We start from the raw sequence: 24,059 nt of genomic DNA on the forward strand, positions 1-24,059 counted from the left end.
CTGCTCCATCCCTGGGGACAGCACTCCAGCTCCTGCCAACAGGGTCCCCGCAGCCCTGGCCACACTGCTGGGATGGTGGTGGCAGAAGACTCACAGACTCCACAAATCCCTCAAATAGCACTTTTACCAGGATCCTCTTGCTGAAATCCTTAGCCCAAAGCAGCTTTGGGTCCAGACCAGCATCTTGTAGCATCAGTGAGTTTACAGGACTTTTGAGACGTGGTAAGAGAAAGCAATTTTGCACCTGGTAGAGCACACTGACAGCACTAAGGAGGCTCCAGGAAAATGCAAGGGTTATTGCACTGCCACACACCACTCCTAGAGAGATATCTCCAGACCCCTCCTCCCTGATGCCCCAGGGCATTCAACCAGTCAGACACACATATAAAATTGCTATAGCATTACCTAATTTCTAGCACTGCAGGATACAGGCTTTGCAATAGTTCATCCTGAATGCAGGGAACTAGACATCACCCCACCACACCCCAGAGCTGCTGGCTACATCCCTGACCAGAGGGGAGGCTGGGGACCACCTTCTTTGGTGCACTTAATGAATGGCAGGAGGCCCACAAGGACACACATGCACCTTACCTTCCTGGCCATCCGCAGCTCCTTCCCACACCAGGGCCATGGCACAGACTAAGTGTTCTCCACACCCACAGGGACCACCAGCCCTTCACTCCAGATATGCAAAAAAGGCAGATCTTCGCTGGGGTTTCCCAGACTGCCTGTGGTTCACACCAGGGGAAAGGAAAGGCCACAGCTGACAGCCAGGATGGGTCACCCAGGACATTGTGAAAGAGCTGGTCACAAGGCACACGGCTGGGGAAAGCTGTTGACTGCCTAATGTTATACCAGACCCAGAAACTCTTCCTGCCCCTTTCAGATCTTTTCATCCCAAGGTAGTGCAGATCACCAGTTTCTCTTACCCCGTTCTTACACAAGCACAGAAGTTTATTCCTTTCTCAAATCAAGTGTGTGAGAACTGCAAGGTCTCAGCAAGAGACAGGGCTACAGCCCAGATGAGAGGGGTTTCTCTGTCACCCAACCTTCTCCCTCGGTTTCTCCCCAAAGAGCTGCATTTTCAAGGCAATGGACACAACTGATGAGCGCTCAACAGGGCAGGACTCATGCTCATTTTCCAGCCCACTTGTGGGACAGTTTCTTCAGGCCCTACAGCTCCTTCCCCACTACTAATTCTGTTGTGAACAAGCACTTGTACTCCCAGAAGTCAAATAATAATAATAAAAAAAAAAACAAAACCAATTAAAAATCACAGGTTACACCAGCACAACTCTTAGGAAGGATGGACATCTTTTAAGACTGCAAGTTTCATTTTTCAGCCATAAATTGCAAGAAGGCGCAAATCTTATTTTAAAAGCTGATTGGAATTGCTTTAAAATCCACACAAGGACAATTGATTTAAATAAACCACTCTGAATTGCTCTGCATCCATTTAAATCTCACACCGTGATGCATTTTGGAGAAAAACTGGCCTTGCTTTTTTTGTAAGACAAATGTAATACTATAAAGCACTCTGCCTTGATCTCAGTGCTCATCTCCTAGGGCCCCTCTGTTTCTGCTGCATTCCTTTGTGTTTATCTGCCCTCTTCAACCCTTTGCTGCAATCAGCTGCGTGCAGCACCTCGTGTCTAGAAGTGACATGGCTGAGGTTACAGGAGAGACAGGTGCAAGGGAAGCTCGTGCCCCGAAGCCATCCAAAGGAAAAGAGAAGCTGGAGGGGAAGAGAGTTGTAAGGTATTTCAGATTAAAGCAAACACCTTGCCCCAGGCTACACATTCTATGCCAATGAAAGCTGCAGCCGCTTCGAGCCCCAGAAACAGCAAAGCAAACACAGACTTCTCTGCAAGGGGAGTTGTCACCTGTCAGGGATGTTTGCAAATTTATAGGGAGGTGGTGGTGGTGGTAAGGGGAGTAAAAAGAGCTTTCCTCATTTTAAAAGACGGGCTGTTTGCACAGGTTTGCAGTGCATATTTTGCTTTGTGAAGGCTTTTGTCCAGCATTCAACTGAGAGAAGGTGCTGTCTTCCACCGAAGACAAACTGGAACATTTATTAATGTACATACATTAATGTACTCCGAGCTGCTGCCTTTACAGTAAGGGTGAGGATGGGATGGAATTTCCCCGCTCCCCCTTCAGCTTGTCATGTCAGTGAAAAACACTTCTTAAAGAAGTCACCCTGCAGCCTGGCCTCTCCAGAAATGCCTCTTGCAAGGCTGGGCTAAAACTCATCATCAGCAAGAAGTAATTGCATAGAGAAAGCTTCTTGTCCCCTTCCCAGGCAGCAGTGCTCAGAGAGAAAAAGGGGAAGGGACTTTCCATTTATGTTTCACTGCACCAGCAAGGGAGAGGGAGACTGACCAGGCCTTCAGTGAGCCCAGCAGCCACCACAGGGCCCTGCAGACACCTTGGAGGAACAGGAGATGGGGAGGTGAGCTTGTGCCCAATGCCACAAATCCAGATTTGAGCATGGAAGGAGAAAACTTACTGCTAATGACCTTTAAAGTGTTGGGAATTGTTTTTAGGAGGACATAGTTCAAACAGACCCTTATAGTCAATTTTGAAAACACAAATCCCCTGTAAATATGGAGAATCTTCTGGACTATTAAGGAGCCAGTATTTCACTGGAGCTGTGCTGTAATGGTGGAAAAAGACAAGATCTAGATGCTGATGGAAGGCTTGCACCCCTCATGCCCCACCAAATATCTTTATCAAAAGATAACCAGACGTGATGTAGGCCATCTCTCCTTGTGCACTTGGATTAGTTCACCACATTATCCAGGCACATACCCAAACTCAAAGTAGCTTTTTAACACTTTGCAACCTGCATGGAAAGGGAAGAGCACTGCAGCCTCCCCAGCAGTCACACCAGCACAGCACTGACAGGTCAAACCTCCTGTCACCAGGGATGGCATCCACAATGACCCAGGAGCTCCTTCCTTGCAGACACAATCCCCCAGGTCACAAACACTACCAGGATACAAGCTGCCAACACACCATCACTGGGCACATCAAAAATTGTGGTTGATTAGCCAGGGAATTAAACAAGTTTCTCAGGATGGAAACAGTACAACAAGAAAATTTACCTACAGCAACACAAATTTCAAACTACACTTTATTTTTACCCTGAAGTATAAAAACCCAGGAAGAACAGACAGGACACGAGCAACTCAAACTCCTGAAATACCTCCTGCTCCAGCCTCCAAGAAAAGCACCTGGCTTCTTCAGAAGAGCTATTGCTAAGAAAGAGCCAGTCTGTTAGTGCCAAAGGCAATGAACCAGCAAGCACCAGTGCCTCATCTGCATTCCAGCCTTGAGCCATATCCCCGAGACACTCATGGCCAAGACTCACTACAAACACTCTCTAGTCTGAAGAAACTGGAGGGGAAAAGAACCCAACCATGGTCTGAGAACAAGTTTTCATTCATATATGACCCTCAAGAGAAGAAAAACCAGTGAAGACTCCCTGGCCTTGGTCAGCAAAATTCCAACTGTGCCCAGAATCCAAATTATTTTAACCCTGAGGTGAAACTAGCTCTAAGCAGGGAGAGTGCAGGGATGGTTGAGTAGCCTGTGTAAGAGGCTCCTCACTCTCCTGCCAGTTCAGCTGCCTCATCCCTCCCTCCTGCCACTGCTGCTGCAGGAGAAGAGCAGGTGAGGAGCCAGCCAAGGTGGGACGATGGCCCTGGGGCAATGCAGCTGGAAAAGCTCCTGCAAAAACTCCCCTTCTGCCCCCAAAGGTTAAGGAAGTTTCTCATTACTCACCCACATCGGGTCATTGAGCTCGGTGTCCTGCACCCGGACACAATCCATGCTGATCTCAATTTTGTTTGTGGAGCCATCTTCAGATGGGCCATCAATGAAGTTTAAATCAATTGGCTGAACTGAGCATATTGGCCTGGGAAGAACACAGTAATGGAGTTAAAACGGGCCAAGTTCTGTTTTCCACCACCCCACCTTCCTTCCCTTCCCCTGTACCCAGAATTTTGGCACTACCATGAGCCAGTCTCATGACAAAGTCAGGAATTACTGAGGAACAGCCACCTCCTCACCAGTGTACGACAGCAGCCCCTGAACAGGACAGGGCCCTGAGGGACATGTCACTTGCTCTGAGGAGCAGAGGAGTCAAATCACTCAAACACAGAACTCATGGAGGATTTACAGCAGTGATGGTTTCAGCATCAGTCATGGCAAGCAGAAATGGGAAGAGAGGTGGTTTTCTTTCAGCCAATGGATCTGAGAGGGTGAACTCTGCACCATCTTCACCTCCTCTCCCTCCCTGGCATCAGCAAGGGGAAAGCATGCAGCCTGGACACAGCGTGATGAGCCCATTTCCTGAGGGGAAATGAGCCATGGGAAGCAGCCAGCTCAGCCACCAGAGGCCTGGCAGAGAATCAGCGTCACTGCCCACTGCTGCACTTGGTCCCCACAGCCTGGTGAGGACCTCTGGAGAGCTCCAGAGCTGTCAGTCACCACAGACTGACACATCTAATCATCACATCCATATCTAATCAAACAGTACAGAAGATTCCCAACTCCCCAGCATCAATCCCTGAGCAGCCTAATTATAGAGGCATCCTGTCTTAAAACACCTTCCATATGTTCCACATAAGGGCTACTTACTGTTCCAGGAAGTCCCAGATATGCTGGATGACCTCTGGGCTGAGGAATTCCCTGGGCTGAGAGCTTTGGGACATGGCTGATCGGTAGTAACTCTCCTTCCAGGAGAAGGGGCTCGGAGTTTCTACAAACCTTAAAAAACAAAAGCAACAAAAAAAAAAAAAAAAAAAAAAAAAGAAAAGAAAACAAAAAAGAAAAAACAAACCAAAAGAAAAAGAAAAACACACACAAAAACATATTGAATTCATGAGTCCAACTTGATGAAAACCCATAAACAGAAGTTATTGTGTGAAAAAGGAGACATGCTGAATGCCTGAGACATTCACAGCTGTACAACACACATTCCACACTGCTGCAGATGCTGCGTTTAGATGGGAGAGAATCTGGCCACCCTTCCCTGTAAGTTAAATACCCATCAGAGTCCACTGGGATGCTGTGTCACAAGAATCCCAGACTGTGGAAAAAACCAACAAAGCATTTCCCCATAATAATCAACTTCCCATATGAAGCAGGTAGTCTTTATAGTGGGTGAAGCAGCTAAGCAATGTGGGATTCCACTGTCCCAGGCTGTTTGCCTGTCTAAATGGCATGCCCTTGAATGATTTAGGTGACTTCTACACCCAGCCACTGCAGCTCAAGTCATGAACCAAGTACTAGATTGTGGTTTTGCTCAGTTTAGGTTTTTTTGGGTTTTTTTCACTTTTTATTTCGAATAATAATAATAAAATAGTATCTTTGTCTTCTTTTCTATGGAAATAAGTAAAATTGTGTCAGATTTTACCTGTTTATCTACTGCCTTCTCACCTCCACTGATTTCTGAGCCAGACCAACTGATTTCCACCAGATCTGCTAATTATCTTGTCCATTTTTATCCCCTTAAGCTCCCACAAGCCTCACAGAAATAGGTGGGCCCAAGAGGAGCAGTGACAGAGCTGGAGCACTCATGCCTTCCACAGCTGCACATTCTCATCCCACTGGCCAATTTCTAAATTCAAACACAGCAGCTTTTATACCCATGTCAAAATACTTGACGGCTCTAAGGATGTACAGGGGGTGGGAGGAATTTCTCCAGAATATTTGCAGTTGACAAAAACTCTCAGTTCAACTTCAGAGTATGAAGCAGGTGACCACCTTTCCTGCTACAGGGTTGGGGGTGTCCTGCAAAATTTCCATATGAGAGTTATTTCAGCACAATGCAAGTGAACAACCCCATTCTGTGCCAGGGGAATGGCCATGGCAGGAGCCAAGGTTACAACTGGATTCCAAAGAGAATTGAACTAATATTTGGTTTGGCACATATTGCTCCTGATTAACACAATGGTCTAAACAAATTGCATGGAAGACCCTAATTTATTAAGCTGACAAAATTAAGAAAGAGTGTTTCAGAGGGAGGGTCACACTGTAGTGCTTTTACTCCACTTTTCCTGAAGTATTTACTTCTGGTTGCTGTCAGAGTGGTATCTAGCTCTCTTCACTGAATTTTTATAGCCTCTTTCATTTTGAGGATGATTCTGGTCTGCAGAAATCTGGGCTTTCCTCACCTCTGCTCTCCACAGAACTGCATGCTCTTAGAAAAGAGCAGATTGTCATTCTAAGCTAAAGGAAATCAAAGTGCCTTAAAAACCCCTGGAGCCAGCGCTGGGCACACCTCAAAATAGGTGAAAGCATCACTTCAATTCCTCATCCTTTTTGTGATTAGGGAAAAAAACTCCAGTGTAATTTAAAAGTTCATGAACAGCCAGAAACAAAAATGAAATGCAGACGTGCACGGGTAATAGTTCTGCTTCACAGATGGGAGTACATGCCCACACTACATGTGAAAAAGTAATCACAAATCCTCTGAGAACAGCAGTTATCCCACAAAGTACCCAAAATTACTCCTTTCAGGCTTTCAGTGAGGTAAGACACTTTCAAGAATGCCATATTGAAACCCAGAAGAACAGATCTGGCCATCAGCCTGTCACACAGACTGCAGGTCAATGCCACCACAAGCCTTGGAGGAGCACAGTGGGAAACTCTGCATCCTCCTGTGCTGCTCAACGCAGACAGACCACAGGCATTGCTCAATCCCCTGCACCCAGTCCTGACCACCAGGAACAGGCAGAGAAACTCCACAATGGGCTCTCTCAAGCCATCAAAGTGCTCATTATTTGCCACTTATAACAACTGCTTTTGACTTGTACACTAAAAATCACATTTCATTACTACACAGACAGGAACTGATTTCAGTGAAAAGATTTATAACAAACTAGGCCTCTCTCAGATACCTTTCCTTCAAAAAGTCTCAGTACAGCAAGGTTCCTGCATGCCATGGCATGCCTCAACTTTGATTCACTGCTGGACAAAGTTCTGTCTCAACAAGGCAAAGTGTCCCAGGTCACCCTGCCTGCTCTAGTCCTGGTGGTCCTGTTCAAATGCAATTTCACAAACCTGCTCCAAACAAGCAGTGTAGGAGATATCAGCTGCACAAACTGATACAGCCAGGTTTGTTCCTCTACACCTTTGCAGCTAGCAGAGCTGTTGGAAAGCATTGCACCAGTTGAGGACACAGCTGGTGCATCCCTCTTCTAAACACAGCTCTAAATTTCTCCAGAGGGGGACACTTTCTAGCTGCAACATCTTTATCCCTGTAGCCAGACAAGCTCTTAGCTTACTGTTTCCAGGAAAAGCATTGCCAAATTTTACCCGAGGGCCAAAAAGGCACATTTCCCTGCACCAAGCAGCAGGAGTCTCCTGGTCAATGTTTTCACAGAGACTCCTTCAACAATTTTACCACCTGTACAGCCCTATTTCCAAAGGAGGCAGTAAGATTAGTCAGTCAGCCTTGGCAAGGCAGCTGTGGCAAGGCCAGAGCACTACAGTAAACTCAGTTTGGTGCACCCTGTTCTCAGGTGGGAAAGAGCTGTCAAAAGGCAAGAAAACCAATTCAGCTCAGCACAAAGCTGCATGCAAGATAAACTCTATCCTTCCCTGTGGTCTCAACAGAATCTAAACCTAGTGCTACTTTCCTTAACTAACAGCCTTCAACATAGAGGAGAAGTTTCTGTCTCTGAACACATACTTAAGTGTCTGAATTTCCACTGGAAAATAACAGCTAAAGCCTATGTAAAATCCGTGCATGAATTTCACTACTTTAGTTAATTGTCTTTTCCCACATCAGCAAATGCTCTACTTTCAGTAAAATAATTGTTAAGTGCCTAAAGTTAATCACAAGATTGTATTGCTTAAATTGCTTCTATGAACCAGATGCTTTTTTTTATTAATAAGCATCTTTTACCTACATCTGATCATCCCAAAGGCCCATGGCACTACTGAATACAGCCTCTTATACTAAAATACTGACTGCAACAGAACAAAGCATAGCAGTAAGTCTTGCCTAGGCTGTCTCTGTCTAAAGTCTGCCAGGTCCCTGCACCAAGTGCTGAACTACCTGGCAGGATGCTTTTCACAAACACAGAGCAATAACTGCACCAGGAACTACATTTACAACCTCATCAAACTACAAGCTGAATAGGACATTGCATCCACAATCCCCTCCTTTAAAAACCACCAGGGGATTATTAATAGCAAGTTAAGCCTTCTCACAGCAGCAGCAGCACCTCACCAAGAGCAGCGTTCCTTTGTGCAGTGCCGGGCACTGCTCCCGAGCTGGTGAATCCCAGGACAGGTTTCAGACAGCCCTGCCCTCCCACCGAGGTCCTATTTATCTGCTGAAACAAGAGCAGCCCAGAGCCCAGGTGAAAGCACTTCTCCAAATTCACTGGGTGGGCTGGAGCCCCAGGCACACTGATTGCTGTGTTGGGGATGTGTCCCAGCTGATCCCCCTTGCCACCCCACTGATGAGTGACATCTCTGCAAAACACCCCAGTGACAACGTGCACCTGTAGCTGTACCCACACAGCGCTCCGGTTCAGAGTTTACAGAAAAACACCCAAACCAAAACCAACTCTCCCTTCCAAAAAAGGAAAAGCACAGCCATTTGTCTCTCATAAGCTGTGGCCACACTGCTATCACCTTTCCCTGGAGCTGAGTGTCCCATCACAGGAGGGAATGAAGCCCTGACTGCTTGGCCCCGCAAGACATAAAAGTGGTGGTGGAGAGAAAACAAGACCATTTCTGCTCCCACTGCTCCATCTAAGCACATCCTTCCATTCTCCACCACATCACCCCCTTTCCTACCTTCAAAATTAAGAGGTTAAAGATAAAAGCAAACAAGCCACTCTCCACCCCAGGAAACAATGACAGAAAGCCATTAAACTCAACTATTGCAACACAGCAACACTTCTCACCCGAAATACCACCTTCCACTGCAATCAGTCTTTCTTAGAAAGGGCTTAGACCAAAACGCCCAGGTTTGACTTACCACTGGGGAAAAGCCACGAGCTCCCGAGGAAAGCAGGACCCAGGCTTGACACTGAGCATGCACAGCCCAGCCCCTCCTCTGTAGCTGTGACCCTTAAAGGCAGATGCCACCTTGTGCACTGATAAGGGTCAAATCTGACACAGGGCACAGCCCAAGCACCGCTGGCGCAAGTGGGTGTCCAGCAACTCCTCCCAAAAATAAAGGCTGTCGCAGTCAAGAGGTAGCTGGTTTCCTTTGTGTTTTCATCCAAAATGGGCTTGGTACTTCAACACTCTGCACAACTCCGGGGTAATAGCATGGTTTGTGAGGAAGCCAGAAATGAATAAGGTATTTCAGTGAAGCTGCTGTGTTGGGTTTCAAGAGGTCCAAGCACCTCAATTTCTCCATAACTTCCCTTAAAAAACTGGAGCTCTGGTTTGGTTTGTGTTTCTCCAGCAGTATGCAGGTTCTCAGAAATTATCAGTATGGTTTATGGGTGCAGATCTTTCTGGCTTGATGTTGGTGTAAAGCCACAGTGTAAAATTTTGTAAAATAAAATCTTTCACAGCAGGGATGAGCAAAATGATTAGGAGCTTTCTTTCTGCTTGTTCCCAAACTACAGAGCGTTGCTTTCTGCTTCTCCCTAGGCAACATCTATCAGTGGTGTACAATTTTCTATCACTGAGCTGTAGTTCTCAGTCAGTGGACATGCAGATGGGGCCAGCGAAGTCTTTTTCTGTAAGCTACAAATTTCACTCTTTTTTCACAAGTTACAGTCCCCATAAGAATATATCAGTGGAGTACTCAGGAAACCTTGATGCAGAGAGAACATCTGTTCTGGTGAAGACAGCAATTCCACATGATACAAATGTACCCAACAAATGATTAATAAGGTCTGAATAATGATATCTAATATGCCTCATTTTATTCATCGTTCTCAAAGTCCTCTACAAAGCAAGATCTTGTGATTGCTCCCATATTACCTGTGAGAAAACTAAGACACCAGGAGGTTATAGAATTACTCACCATTAGTCAGCAAGCCATAAATACAACCTTGGTCACCCAAATCGCAATGTGGGACTTGCTCTAAAAGGAGCTAGTGATTTTGGGTGTTTAGATAGAGAAATTCAGAAAGGCTTTAATGTCTTCATGTAGAGTATATACTGTACCTCCTGCACTAAGAAACTCTCACACTTCATTTACCTTCAGACACCAAAATGCTGATGCCCAGGAATGAAAATCAAGGGGCTGCAGAAATGCTGTGACCAGCTTTAAGACACACACAGAGTTCAGGGTGGAGGAGAATTCCAATCCAGACTAAAATCTAATCTTTCTTCCTGAATTCATACAGCATTTAACCCTTAAAACCCCTTAATTCATGTGCATATTAATATATTAGCTCTCAGCCACCACAGGGTGTGAGCTGGATAGAGATTTAAGTCACAGAGGAGTCGACAGCTGAAACTGGAGTTTCAGCTCCAGCAATCCCAATCCACATGCTCGTCCTTGCCTTCTCCAGTTACACCTTGAAGCTCATCAAAAGCAATGGTAAACGATTTAAAGTTCATGAGCATTATGTCTAAATGCCTGAATCTTGGAGTCAGTTGTATTTTTAGCTTTTGCGTGGGGAGGGGGCTCCTTTTCAGATCACACCGTTAAAACTGCAGGAACTTGGCAGCCCTTGTCCTGCTGGAATTCCCCCTGCTCTGCATTGTAACACTGCAGTGATTTGTAGACATCGGTACCTCATGAAGCTCACAGCTGTGCAAGAGGAGAAGGATGCTGGGTCTGGCAGCACGGGACAAGCGTGCGCCTGGCAGGCGATGTCATCTGGAATTCCCCGACTTGCGGAGCGCTCTTGTCCCCCTGCCTGGAGCAGCCACCCTCAGCCAGCAGAGCACACCCTGGAAGCACCCCCTTGTAACGATTTTCCAAAGCTTAGAGACCTTTGGGAATCAAACGGGTTCGGTGCTACCCCCCTAAACAGGAGGGCAAAATGAAAGCCAAATGGGAGACAGGGAGAAGATTCCAGTTGAATTTCATCTACCTCTTTTGCATCTCTTTCTATGTCTACTTCAGCAAGAAACCTCTCTTTGCAGCATGAATTGCACTGTAGAATGCATTTTCCTGCTTTTTTCTTTGCCTGATGCCATATTCCAAGGTCTTAACTCACACGAGCCCAAAAGAGACTGACTCCCATCCTGGCAGAGGTAGGTTGTGCTGAACTGAACTCACAAGTTGTTATTCTCCTTTCGATTTTAAGCCGAGCTTTCAGGTTTAACATTTTAAAATTTAGGCTTCCAGCAAGTTCATTAAACCCTTCAGATTGTCTTTGCACGTAATGCTGCTCCTGTGTCAGTCCTAAAAAAATTACTCCAAGTGAATAGTGACAGATGCATGGGTTAGATAGGACAAATGTAAGGAATAACACCAACACAGGATTCTTTTGAGACAGAATAGAACTTCCACCTATGGTTCAGGTTTTTTTTCCAGTTCCCACATTTGTCAGATGTTTCAATGACCTGGTCTTTCACAAAAAAATATGGACAGCAGCACAGGTTATGGAGAGGAGCAGCAGTGAGAAAAGTGGCCGAGTCACACAAGGATATGCATTAGAAAATGAAAGAAGCTGACTGCCAAAAGGGTGAACCCTGATCTTAGAAGAGGCCAACAGCAAGGAGATGTGGGGAACACATGAAGGAACAGGGAGTGGCAGCAGCAAAGGGCTCTGTGACACTGCTGGTGTCCTATGGCATCTGTCAAGGACAGACCAGGGAGGTCTGTTAGCTTCTCCTGCACACACCCTGTTTCAGCTGTGAGCTGTATGGTATTTTGGCAAAATAAAACAGTTCTGTCTCACAGCAATGCTGAGTGTTCTGCTAGGGTCTGCTCTAACAGTGCCTCCTGATCTCCCCGTGACTTGGGATTTGTCTTTTGGAAGCATATGTGTGTGAGATGAATGGAAAGTGGTAGGAAGGGATGGTTCAGCTTCCTGCTTGCTCTTTACTCAAGTCTTCAGTGCATGGCCAACACTGATCTAATCAAAGAAAGTGAAACTGGCTGTACAGAGTAATCCTAATTCACCATACTGCAAAACACACGGGGGATTTTCCTCCTTTCATCATCTCCTTTCATCTTGAGTAAGACTGCCTGCAGTGAGTGCAACATTTGCAGCTTTGTGGCAGCCCCTCAAAGCACATTCTATCACTGCAGCCCTGTGCCCCACACCAGTGCCCCGCTCCAGCACTGGCTGCAGGGCTCCTCTGGGAGGAAAAGACTCCCTCTGCATTCCCACTGGGGTTCCCAGAATGAGCACTGCATGGCCTGCTCTCTGCAAACTGCTGGGAGTGGCTTCTTGAAGCTGAGCAAGTTCAGTACCTCCACAGCCCAGGAACCCACTGCATTTCCTATCAACAGCTCATCTAGTCAGCTATCTGCATATCATCATTGTCAGCCTGACAACAGGGACCACTTTTGCATAACAGAGATTTCATCCTCAGGGCTTCAGGCACCTCAGCACTCCACCAGCACTTGAGACACTCTCCCCTAACTGTAAACCCTATTTTTTTTCCTTCAGGATTTCCTTCAGCATCTTGTGAACCTTCCCAGACATCTCTTATCTCCCACTCAGCTTTTGACACCCTCTTTTTATCCATCCTCAGAAGCTCAGCCATGGACATCCCCTCCTTTCTGCTCAGCCCTGACACCCACTCTCTTTCTCAGCCCTGGCCGAGATGAAGCACTGCCACAGCAATTTCCCCACCTGCCCACTGCAATTGGTGCTTTCTCATCTGAGATACAAACTCTTCATAACCCACGGAAGAACGCCCAACCTGTGTGGAGAAGCCCAGAGTTAGAATGCAGACTTGGAGCTCGGGACACCCAAGCTCAACCCCCAGCCCCTGGGTGACCTGTCCACCTTTGTTCTTCCATTCCTAAGGTATAACAATATCCCCAAATTGGTAAAGCACATAGAGACGTGTTAACAATCAGTGCATCTCCAGGGAAACATGGTCCCAAGACTTTCCAAATTTAGATAATAAAAGAAAATGTAAATAAACAATTTTAAGAGAGCCTTGAACCCAAAACCAATTAAAAGCATTTGCATTATTTTGTAACTCACTTTTCCAGTCAGTCCCTTTCCCAAACCTATTGTAGTGGTGGTGAGAAGCAGTGCCCATCTGGAGAAGGAAGAGTCAGAGCTGCTGGACAGAGATAAGATCTTTTACTGCAGTAAGTGAGAAAGTCTTCTCAAAAGCAGCACAAGTGGAAAATCCAGGCCCAGCCCTCAAAATTCTGAGGTATTTTTGGTCCAAGTCCAAAAATAAATGCTGTAAGAAAAACTTTACAGGCAAACTGTCCAGAAGCCACAAAGCATTTACGAGTCCCTTAATAAAAAAGAAATCTCTTTATCATTTGCTCTATTTGAAATACCCAGCCGAGAACATGTATTTGGGTCTAACTTTCAAAGTTTATACAGGAGTTTTGTAGCCAGACAGCCCTGGTAGTTTCACAGCAGAGGAGAGGACAAGCGCAGCTCTCTGCTGAGGCATCTCCTGACGGGTCAGTGCTGCCACATGCCAACCTCTGCTGTCCAGCTGCAGCTACAACTGAAGACAACAGAGACCACATTTTGTCTCCCTGGGGTCAGTGCCTAACTCAAAATCACTCCATGGCCCACTCATCCACCATCAAGAATCTGCAGCAGGTGCCTGGGGGCATGTGGGGAAGTAGGAGCTCAGACACCTCTGCTTTTGCACTCTCCTGCACAGATGGGGAGACCCCGCATCTTTCCTGGAGGAGCAGTGTTAAATGCCCAAAGGAGCCTAAACCAGTTAATCATATCCTTTCAGATACTCAGATCTCTGCAATGCCAGGGAATATTAGAAGAAATAAAACAACAAACCCAGAAATAAAAGTGGGCAAGGTAATTTTCAGGAGGTGTCAGTCATGAGAAAAATACAGCTATCACAGGTCTTCATCACTACTCTTCTCCAGTGATTTTAGAGATATAATAAGGAAAACTCCAAAGTTCTGGAGAGGCAATGGCCAGAAGTCTTACCTTCCTGAGGCTTGCAAAATCAAATTCCCCTCTTGAGATTTGGTAATTAGCATTTTTTCTGCTATCACAGCATTTACCCAATAAAGATATCTACCCGATTTAATTGCTATTTTTTACAAGGAGCTTTCGGTATTTCCCAGAGAAATGGGACTGTCTTAATTATTGTCTGCCAAACTTTTTCAGTGTTGAGTGCAACCAGCATCTCTAAGTTTTCACTGGTCTACCTCTATCACACCAATACAGAGACCACAGCACAGAATGAAAATTTGCTTTATTTATTACAGACGGTAAAATAATTCAGCCAAGCAGATCAGAGCTTCGGGAAGGCAGTCAGGGTGTCAGAAACTGGTTCTGGTTCTACAAGGCTCTGAGAGGCCAGAGCCAAAGGAAAAAAAATATGTAAATGTAACAGAAAATTCCACTTTCAGCAGGAGGAGAGTGGCAAGGAAAGACCTCAGCTACATCCACACTGCTGCTCTGGCCAGAGTTCAAGGTCTGGTTTGTGTACTATCCCTTACCTACGTGCAAGCCGTGGCCTGAGCTCTGGGCTGACTGGAGAAGAAATGCCCATGAGCACTGTTAACCCAAACTCCTCATTTTATGTAGTGTAAGTTAGGCACAGTGTCGGTCCAGTCCAGTCCACCCCCAAATGTTCTGAGCTCATCTCTTCCTAAGGACTGTGCCCCCTCGGAGCAAGTGCCAGCTGCAGGCAGTACCTGACACCAGAGCCTGAGAGAAACCCCCAGAAGAAGGGTTCATCACAAGTATGGCTTGGCCCCAAACCAGGGGCCCTGCAAGGGAGATCTCTTTGAGTTCCTGGCTGCCCTGCTCTTGGCAACATGAGTGGAGACTGTGTGGTGCAAAGAGCAAAAGCCTGCAGCCCTGATGGCTCGTGATGGGGTTGTAGCCCTGCAACATGCTCTGAGCTCTGTTCAAAATCTGGCATGTTCCCTGCTCGCACCATATCACCATCAGTAGTCCCAAGGACAGTAACACACTCTGCCAAGAGTGCAGCTTTTGAACTTGCTGAGATTTGAACTTTTTTGACATGTCAAGGAGGCAGATCATGTCTCTGCCAGGGTTGCCCCAACAGCTCCTGGGGTTTTTTTGGCTGAGTGCTTGATGTGCTGCAGCTGCAACCTCCAGGAAGGCACTGGGCACCCCTGCATGCTGAGCAGCAGGTGCTGAGCTGCTGCTGTCCCAGTGCATGCAGGACAGGCATTTCCCAAATTCGGCCACTGTGAGGAGGTGGCAGGGAGAGGACATCCCACACGGGCTATCCCAGCATGGTCCCCCCCACCAAGAGGAAGCAAAGCAAGAGAAATCGTGCAGCCCACACTGATTTTCAGCCCTGGGAAACTATGCATTGCAGGGCATTTAGTCATATAAATATAGTGAGAGAAGAGAGGGACAAACAGGGGGCATTAAATACGTGCTTTTTTTTTTTTAGAACAGGAGGCTTCTCAGACTGACTACTGCAAAAGGCTTGTGACATTTTTTGTTGAGCCAGGTAAGACACTTGGCTCCCTAAGGTACCTACTCTTACAAAAGCTGCTTCTATCTTTAGTTACACAAACTCCTTATGAACTAGTCAGGGGACAATAAAGTTCTTCTCACAAGCTTTCTCTCACAAGTTGAATTTTTAAAAAATATCAAATAAATCATCATGATAATACAGAAAGTCCCCAGAACTCTTTAGAAGCAGGAAACTGTAAACAGCAACATCCTGAGTTTCAGTAAATAATTAAAATGCAAAACAGAAACACCAGCAAAGCAGATGTTAGTGCAGATTCCTGTAATATGAATTTGGTTGAAGCTCCCCAAACTTGTTACCCCCCCAGCCAACCAGTGAAATCTGGTGTGTTTTGGACACTAAGCATTAACTCCCTCTCCTCACCCTTGCCACCAGTGATACTGCTACAGGAAAAGGAGCTCTGCTAAATACCATGTGGGCTGCATTTTTCAGCGTGTAGCAACTCTGTGGCAGGGCAGCTATTCCTAAGCCCAAGGGCAGAGAATCCTTCTCTCAAAAATAAGAGCAGTTACAAAAACCTTTCTGTGTGTCACGAAATAGCTCGAAGACAGGGCAGATGAAGGACAAAGAATTAAGAGCAGATTATAGTCCTGGAAGACAGGAACAAATGAACTGTTTGTCAGGAGCCCTGCTGGTGTGTAAGGGAATGCTACCTGGAGCGCTCACAGGATCTTTGCTTTTGTAACTATGCCGGGTGCTAAGAAATTACAGGGTTGGCTCCCTATAATTTTATCAATACATTGCCACACCTAATGAGATTTATGATTTTTGCTTGTGATAATCTTAAAGCTGTAGCTGCTGTAGTGCTATGAATACGTGTAGCATCACCCTTTTCATCAAAAACAGGAATGATGTTTCCAGCCTGTACATTTTAAGATGAAAATTCACAAATATGAGCAACCAAACTTGGAAAACTGTGTAAAGAAATTTTGTTGTTTTACATGGAGAGTTTTAACCCTGCAATATTTGACCACCTAATGCCCATGTTAACTCTCAAAGCCATCTGAACTACAGTTTCACACTTGCTACCACCACCTCATATACCCCACTGACAGTAATTCCAGCCATCCTACTGATATTTCCCCCCAGCTCCTGCTCCCCAGACACTGCTGGCAATACAAGCTGAGCCACTGCTGTTTACAACATCCAGCTCACCAGCACAATTCAAGCTTCTTTCCATGCATTTGTTCAGCCTGCAGTGGCTTTTGTGCCTATCAACATTGCAAAACCATACAGGCACTGAACCTCCCAGGGCAAGGTTTTGTAAGCAGGCTTATTTTTATGTTGCAAAGAACCTACTGAACCCCTGATCACTTACTGCAGGGTTTCCCCCTTCTCACTTGGGGAGGTGGCTGTTCTCTTTATAGCTCCATGCACTAACTGAATTCCCCTTGCTTGTGTGTACTGGTATTTATCACATCAGACCACCTGTGGCATTTAAACACCTGATTGGAAGTGACACAGCAGCCAAATCCTGTGGGGAGGTGATCTGCTACACAGGAGTGATTGTAAACAGGCACCAAAAACTCCCGAGTAAGGCCTAAGAACAGATACAGATGTTTTCATGAATCTATCTGAGCCGACATTATCTCCTATCAGCAGAGCTAGTCAAACCTCAGAAATCTATTACAGCAAAACATTTTCCTTCTGATTATTTCAGTGTTGATCACAGGATACAAAATTTTAAGGTAAAAAGAAGTCACAATTTGTATGGCATTATAACCGCTGGCTCCCACCACCATGTCCATGTTCCCAGGAAGGTTTTCATGTAAGTTTTAAATTAGTTTAGAGCCAAGCTCCAAACTGAAAGCCAAGTTTCTTTGATTTCTTTCTCATCCAAGCCCCTCCTTCCTCCCCCATACTTTATTACTCCTATTGAAATGTTTTTATGCGGAGGGCTTCGATACAGTTTTGGACACCTGTTGAATGGCAGAGGGTTTTATTTTTCCCCATATCAAAGCTGAGCCCTTTTGCTTTGTATCAGGCCAGAAATCTTGGTGTTTGTTGAGAGGAACTTTTGCAAATTAGCTTGTAGCAGAAGGTACAATGTAAATCAGCATGGAATATAACATGCACCATGAACATCCTAAACACCTCTGAACAGATGAACTATTAAGAACTTGCTTTTCTAATTCCATCAGGATTTTTGGAAGTTGGGCAAGGCACTATGAATCAGATATTATATCCTCACAGTACAAATGACCCCATGAAAGATTTTACATATTCTCCTTGCAGTCCTTTGATCTGAGAAAAAAAAAGCTTGGTTTGCTTCCTCTTTAATCCTTTAAGCAGCACTAAAAGATCCTCCAAGCAGACAAGTATTTTCGTGAGAAGCCTATACTGTTTTGAAGAGGAAAAAGTGCTGTCCTTGTCACTGACTGTGGAGTAAAGAGGTCCAGCAGAGACGGAATGGAGGAGGGCAGCAGGGATAAGTGGACTTCAGGAGCTCTGCCAGAAAGAGAGAACTGAAGAGTGTTTAATGTGCAATTCTTGAGTGCTGTTTTGCAAAGATTCTATATTTTGAACCGATCTTCTGATGAGATTGCAGAACAGGACAGTGACCAAAAAACAGACCTCAAAGATGAGATAAATACCCTCCACTCCTCACCATGAGCAGCACACATGCCTGATGAGGTGCTGGAGGCAGCTGAGAGGTCCCATCTGGCATCCACTGCAGAGCTGCTCTGCAAAGCTGTCCTACCAAGGAGGCCACTCTGCAAGAGCTGCTTTGGCACATGGAATGCTGTTCTCTCATGTGCATCTGCCTCCGGCTGTGGTCCTTCCCCCATGGAATTTTTTCCAGTGGTGGCAGCATAGCTGTGAATGTGACCACAAGAGAGCTCACAAAGGTTGGAAACAAAAGCACCTTCTCACCTCTCCTTCCTGCATCAAGCCAATTCTGCTCCTTCAGGAGTCACCAGCTGCCCTGAGCACACCACAAGTTGCTCAGAACAATTTCTGGGCCCCTCTGCGTCTCTGGAAAGTACCTGCACTATCACTGGCTCTTTCTGCAAAGAGATCTATACCAAGTCGTGTGTCTTCCTTTACTTGACTTCAGGTCTTTCTGCCAACACAACAAATCTGGGCTCCCATTGCATAGGTGAAGGCAGCTGAAATTTGTCCACTCTGTCATAGCAGGAGTTCAGCTATTCCTCAGCAAAGGATAGCATGAGGAAAGAGAAAAAATGTGCAGCTGCCCAAATGGAAGGATTCTGCAGAGCCTGCACATGGGATGGGATGCTCCTGTGGGACACGACCCTGTGACAACTTTAGCAAATCTCTGTCTCAGTGTCACCCAGCTGGTCCCCGAGTGAAAGGAGGGCTGATTCCTCCAGCATTGGTTCACAGCCATGAGGGGCACAGCACTCTGCTGCCTGCAGCCAGCATGTTTTGCCTGATCTGACCCCTCCCAGCCCAAGGGACAGAAGGCTGCAGTCTCACTAGTGCCTGCTGGCAGTGCTGAGCACGGGGTACAGTGAGTTTCCACCTTGGTGCCCTGCTGCAGCACTGACCTCAGCCAGACTCTGATCTGATAACTGCAGTCCCTTCACAGCCCCGTTTGATACGTGTGGGAGCCAGTGAGGGAAGGTGAGGTGACACATGCAATGCTCCAGATGAAAGGTCTCTTTGAACCCTGGAGCTCTGGCTGGCTGGAGCTAGGCCCTGCTCACCAAGATTCATCCAGATACAGCACCCAATAGATGCTGTTTCCATGGGCCAAATGCTAATTTCTAATACTCTTCTTAAGTAATTTCTTGCAGTTTTCCTCATGGTTTTCTAAAAATATATTTTTTTTCTCCCTACATACCTGGTTAGGGGATTTTGTTTGATTTTTTTGGTTTTAGCAACCTCCTCAAAACCCAGGACCATGTCTGAGAAATCAGGTTCCCAGCACAGATGCTGCAGAGAACAGTGATTTTCAGGGCTGTTCCTCTGTTATTAGCGAGAATTGGGAGGCTGGACTGTATCACATTGTGCTGAGAATACAAAGTGAGAAATGAAAGGAGAAAGAGCAGCTTGTGTGAGAGCCCTTTCATTCAAAAGGGAGGAGTGAGCCACAGTGAACACCTTCAACACAGCACCGATGTGAAATCCTGAAGCCACCAATTAGCCTGGGCATGGGGAGCAGGAGGAGCAGAGCAGGCAGGACTACAGTCCAGTGCACCAGCAGGTGCATTCCCAACAGCCCCCAAAGAAGAGGGCTCCTGGGTAAAACACAGCCTAATGACCATTATTTCCAAGAACACAAGTAACTTATCTGTAAACATCACTCCCCCAACCAGGCATTAGCTGAAAAAAAAGCAGCTTTGGGGAGAGATACTAATTACATAGCTCTCAACAGCTGGACTTTGATCATAATTACAGTGCCTTTTTCATCTTACATTAGTGGCTTTCAGCTGTAGCTAGGTGGGCACTTCTTGGAAGGTGGAAATCCCGCCTATTTCAGATAATCAGCTCTTTTTATGACTCAGAGCTGACCTGGGTTTTCTGCAGCACAGGATGAGCTCCCACAGTACCGTCCAAGGCAGTAATTCATGGGGGTCAGTGGCCTGGCACTTCAGTGCAGGTGCTTCTGTCATTACAGCAGCACTTCCCAAATCCCAGAGCCAGAGCACTGAGTATGCATATTCCTGATTTCAAGTATTTCCCTTTACAAGGGAAGTAGAAAGAGAAAGACTGTGAGGTCTGCTGAATTTTAGCATCTCTCAGCTCTTTCTGTTTAAGAGGAAGAAAGATGGGCAGACTCAGGATACACCTGTCCAAACAACTTCACTTCAGTCACAACCTACATTTGCATCCCCATCAGCACCCAGTATTCCTCTGCCCCTCTGCCAGCTGGGCTGCAGCTCCAGCACACAGCAGAGAGTGGGGTTGTGCAGGAGGAGGCTGCTGCCCTGTGACCCAGCTGAGTTCCCTATGATTTTTGGTGGTGCTTGGCTTTGATACCCACATTTACAAAGAATTTAATGAGGGAGCTGGGCTGTTAAGACAGAGGCTGAAGTGGCCTAAACAATCACACACAGCACAGAGTCTGGACACTCAGCAATTTTTCCTCATCTGTGGCACTGAATTACTGTGTTCTTCGGATATATCATTTCACAGTGGCATGTAAAATGACAGGCATAAGGCACATGAGCACCATAAAGGTGCATTAGCTAATGCTCCTCGTGTGCTCTGTGTTAACCTCTTGACAGAGGAAATGTTTTTGCTGGCTCCCACGTGTCCTCCTGCTGGACACCCCCAACCTGAAGAGAGAACTAGATGAAGCAACAGCAGAGGGTAAATCAAAGCCACAAATCTTAGAGTTAACTGGGATTTATAACTGCTTTCCCCTCCACACTGAACTACAGGGAAATCAGTGTGGCATGCATAACCTCCCACCAGTTTAACAGAATTTAAAACACTTTTCACTCTTGGTTTTTTGCCAGCATACCTCAACGTTATCAGTTTGCTGGTTAGATAATTACTAGATGCAATTTTAAAGTTGCAAAGAAGCACACTGGTATTAGCTAAATAAAGTATTTTGGCCACATCAAAGCAGAAGTGTTTCAAACTGTGTAAAATAAATGCAATTCTGAAACTATTGAATTTTGGTTTAAAGCAGTCAGAGAAATGTCACATAACACATCATGAATATGCAACCAATGGAGCCTAAAGATGAAGACCATCTCATTCTCAGACTGAGAAAAATATCTTTGGGATCGGTTTTGAGCTGATTTTGACCTGTGGCAGAGCAGAGTCACTAATAATTCAACAAATGCCACTCTTGGCTCGTGTAAACAGACATGCATAACAGCTGAGATATGTTGTTACTGTAAGCTATATTTCAAACAGGTTTTATGACTGAGGGGTGTCACAAATTCTGTCTGTCCTGAGGCTTCCCACACTGCAATGGTCACTTAAAAACTCATCATGCTGCTAAGGCATGTGGTGAGGAGCAGCATTTCTACTATAAGGCCTGACTTGCTGGATGAGGCAGATTTGCAGAGGTTGAAAGGCTTATTTAAAAAGTTCTACCAAATACAGCCAGTGGATTCTTTTTCTCTGTAATTCATGCTCCAGCTGAATTTTGTGCCTGAGCCACAGCACCAGTTTTCAGGACCTGTTATTTGGCATGAGGTGGATACAAGCTGGCAGGAATTGATGGGCTGAGAAGTTGTCCCAGAGCTCAGGTACACTTCCCAGTGCATCTTCTCACTTTCCAGTGTCAGGGTTTTTCCCTTTTTCCCTTTTTCTTCATTTTCAGTTTTGGAATTTGCCTGGCTGGGGCTTCCAGTCATGGAAAGATTAATGTGCTAAAGACTCAAATTGTGCTGCCAGCCCAAATCCACCTTTCTGGGCGGGCACTGCTCTGGCAGTGCTTTCTCCTGGCCACAGGCACATCCCTGCCAGGATCAGCAGGGTTGGGTGCATTTGCAGGAGGTCCAAGCATGGCTGCATGTGCCTGGCCAGCCCTGGGCTGGTGTTGTGGAAGGTCTCCCTGGGGAATCCAATACCCCCGGCTTCATTCCATCTTCCTGTGCCGCGCAGCGCGGCCAAGGACCGTGCGCTATTTCCCAGCCTCTCTCCTTTCCCTCTGCTGGCCCCAAACGCGGCCCCTCCTCGCTGCCAGATCTCCACTCTCCTCCCCAGGACCTTCACACAGCAGTGGCACCAAACACCCGGATTGGGGGGGGATAAAAGCCCCCACAAATCTTGTAACAAAGCACCACAGCGGGGAAAGAACACAGAGATCACAAAGCTGTCTGCAGTGCCATGGGCTGGGTGATGGTGGCCGAGCCCTTTCTCCAACACAGAGCCATGCAGCAGGGTAGCCTTCCCCAGCACCCTGTGGAGGATGCAGAGTTAATATTTAACTCTTCCAGGGATTAATGCCTCCATGTGACACTAGCCAGGGCTTTTACAAAGCACAGACAGGAACCAGTCTTATAAAGGAGCTCAACAAGTGACTGTGCCCAGAGGATTTCACCTCTCTGAACTTTATGACTGGAAAAATACCATCTACATGTCATTTGCATGCTTAAATATAGTATCTTCTATTGGGAGAAACAAACAAACCGACAATGTGATACTGTGACACCTCGTGTGGACATGCTCTTTTATCTGCTGGAAAGTTATAAAACTCAGTGTAACAACAAAGCTAAAATAAGAGTGGTTGTCAGGCTCTGATGCTGGCTGTTGGACAGAAGGAAAAAATATTCCTGGAAAATTGCTGTCTCTTAGAAGGCAGTTTTTCATCTCTCAATCTTTTAAATTAATTATTTATCCTTTAAATTCCAAAAATCTCATGGCTCAATCATTCAGCTCATATTATTCCCAGGAGTTTTTTCACTTAAAGAAACAAACAAACACACAACAGAAACCTACAGCCATTCCTATACTACCCAAAGCACAATGTAACCTTCTGCTCCAAAACACCAGGGAAAGATACTATCAGCTTTTGTCTTATTTATCATCTATTTTTTTTCCCCTCTAATGCCAAAGAGGAAAAGGGGATATCTTAAACGGATGCCTATAATTAAACAGTAACCTGTTAGAAAGCCAAAAATAATAATAAGCTCCACTGAGCGTGAAGAGAGCGGCACATTTTTTCCGCGTGCAGCGCAGCTGCCGCCGGCCGATAGCAGGAAAGTTAACAATTACACAGGAGTCCGATCAAACCTGCGATAGCAGAGCTACGTCACGCTCACACTCACCGCTGGATGCAGGGATCAGGGTAGTACGGCAAGGTGGTGAAAGGTGCTGCTTCAAAATTCATTTCCTTCCAGCCCCTCCTTGGGGACAAACTGAAATAAAATAAATAAATAGATATAAAGCCAGCAGGCTAAAAGCAATAAGGTCAAGTGGTACACGAGGTACAACTTTAGAGATTTATTTTACACTTGTGGATGGGTGGGATCTGCCAGGGACTTGGCCAATGGGATTCATCCAGTTACCCGAGCATCACCACCACTCCCTCCTCGCCAGCTGGGCATCTTCTGCACAGATATTTTCCCCTCCTCTCAACATCCTTAATAAACTTTGGTGTACGCTGGCCACACTTGTTGTTGGGAGCTCATCTGGGGCTTCTCTGAACTTCTGATCTCGCCGGTCATTGGTTGCCTTCCCGCCTGACTTCACAGTTTAATTTTGGCAGCTCTTGCAATTTTACAAACTGCTGTGGCTGCTGGTCATCCTCGTTTCCAGATGGCCGGAGTTTCCTCTGCTGGGTGCAGCACCCGTGCTGAATTTCATCCTACTTTAAAAGCTTCGCTTTTCGGCGCTGGGGTTAGTACCTGCTTATAGTTGCCTGGGGAAATTTTCAGTCTCCCTCCCACCATACACAGTTCACACAGTCTGTTGTGGTCACAGTTTCAAAAGTGAATGACAAAATACGGGGAAATTCCTCGATTAAAAATAACTTTTTTTAAAACTTTTTTTTTTTTACTTTTGCTTCTCTGCCTCCCCTTCCTGCCCTCTCCCTGCAAGAAAGCTATCAG

The 24,059-nt window shown here is 46.0% G+C and overlaps 1 protein-coding gene across 7 annotated transcripts in view; it reads right to left on the reverse strand.

Annotated features, from left to right (window-relative positions):
* Nucleotides 1-23,420, reverse strand: part of TP63 (tumor protein p63) — a 100,742-nt gene extending 77,322 nt beyond the window's left edge. For 2 of the 7 annotated variants that reach the window (XM_041718191.2, XM_072933354.1), the window contains exons 1-3: nucleotides 23,277-23,383; nucleotides 4,645-4,773; nucleotides 3,787-3,919 (exon numbers count right to left, since the gene is read on the reverse strand). In XM_041718191.2, the coding sequence (XP_041574125.1) occupies nucleotides 3,787-3,919; nucleotides 4,645-4,773; nucleotides 23,277-23,338 (324 nt within the window). In that variant the 5' untranslated portion in view covers nucleotides 23,339-23,383. Of the gene's footprint in view, nucleotides 1-3,786; nucleotides 3,920-4,644; nucleotides 4,774-8,245; nucleotides 8,310-23,276 lie in introns of those variants that run through there. The other 5 variants (XM_072933356.1, XM_072933355.1, XM_030280337.4 and 2 more) reach the window with 4 other exon arrangements.
* Nucleotides 23,421-24,059: the final 639 nt, after the last annotated feature.

The sequence above is a fragment of the Taeniopygia guttata genome, chromosome 9 (genome assembly GCF_048771995.1).
Source record: "Taeniopygia guttata chromosome 9, bTaeGut7.mat, whole genome shotgun sequence".
In the NCBI taxonomy this organism is placed as follows: Eukaryota; Metazoa; Chordata; class Aves; order Passeriformes; family Estrildidae; genus Taeniopygia; species Taeniopygia guttata.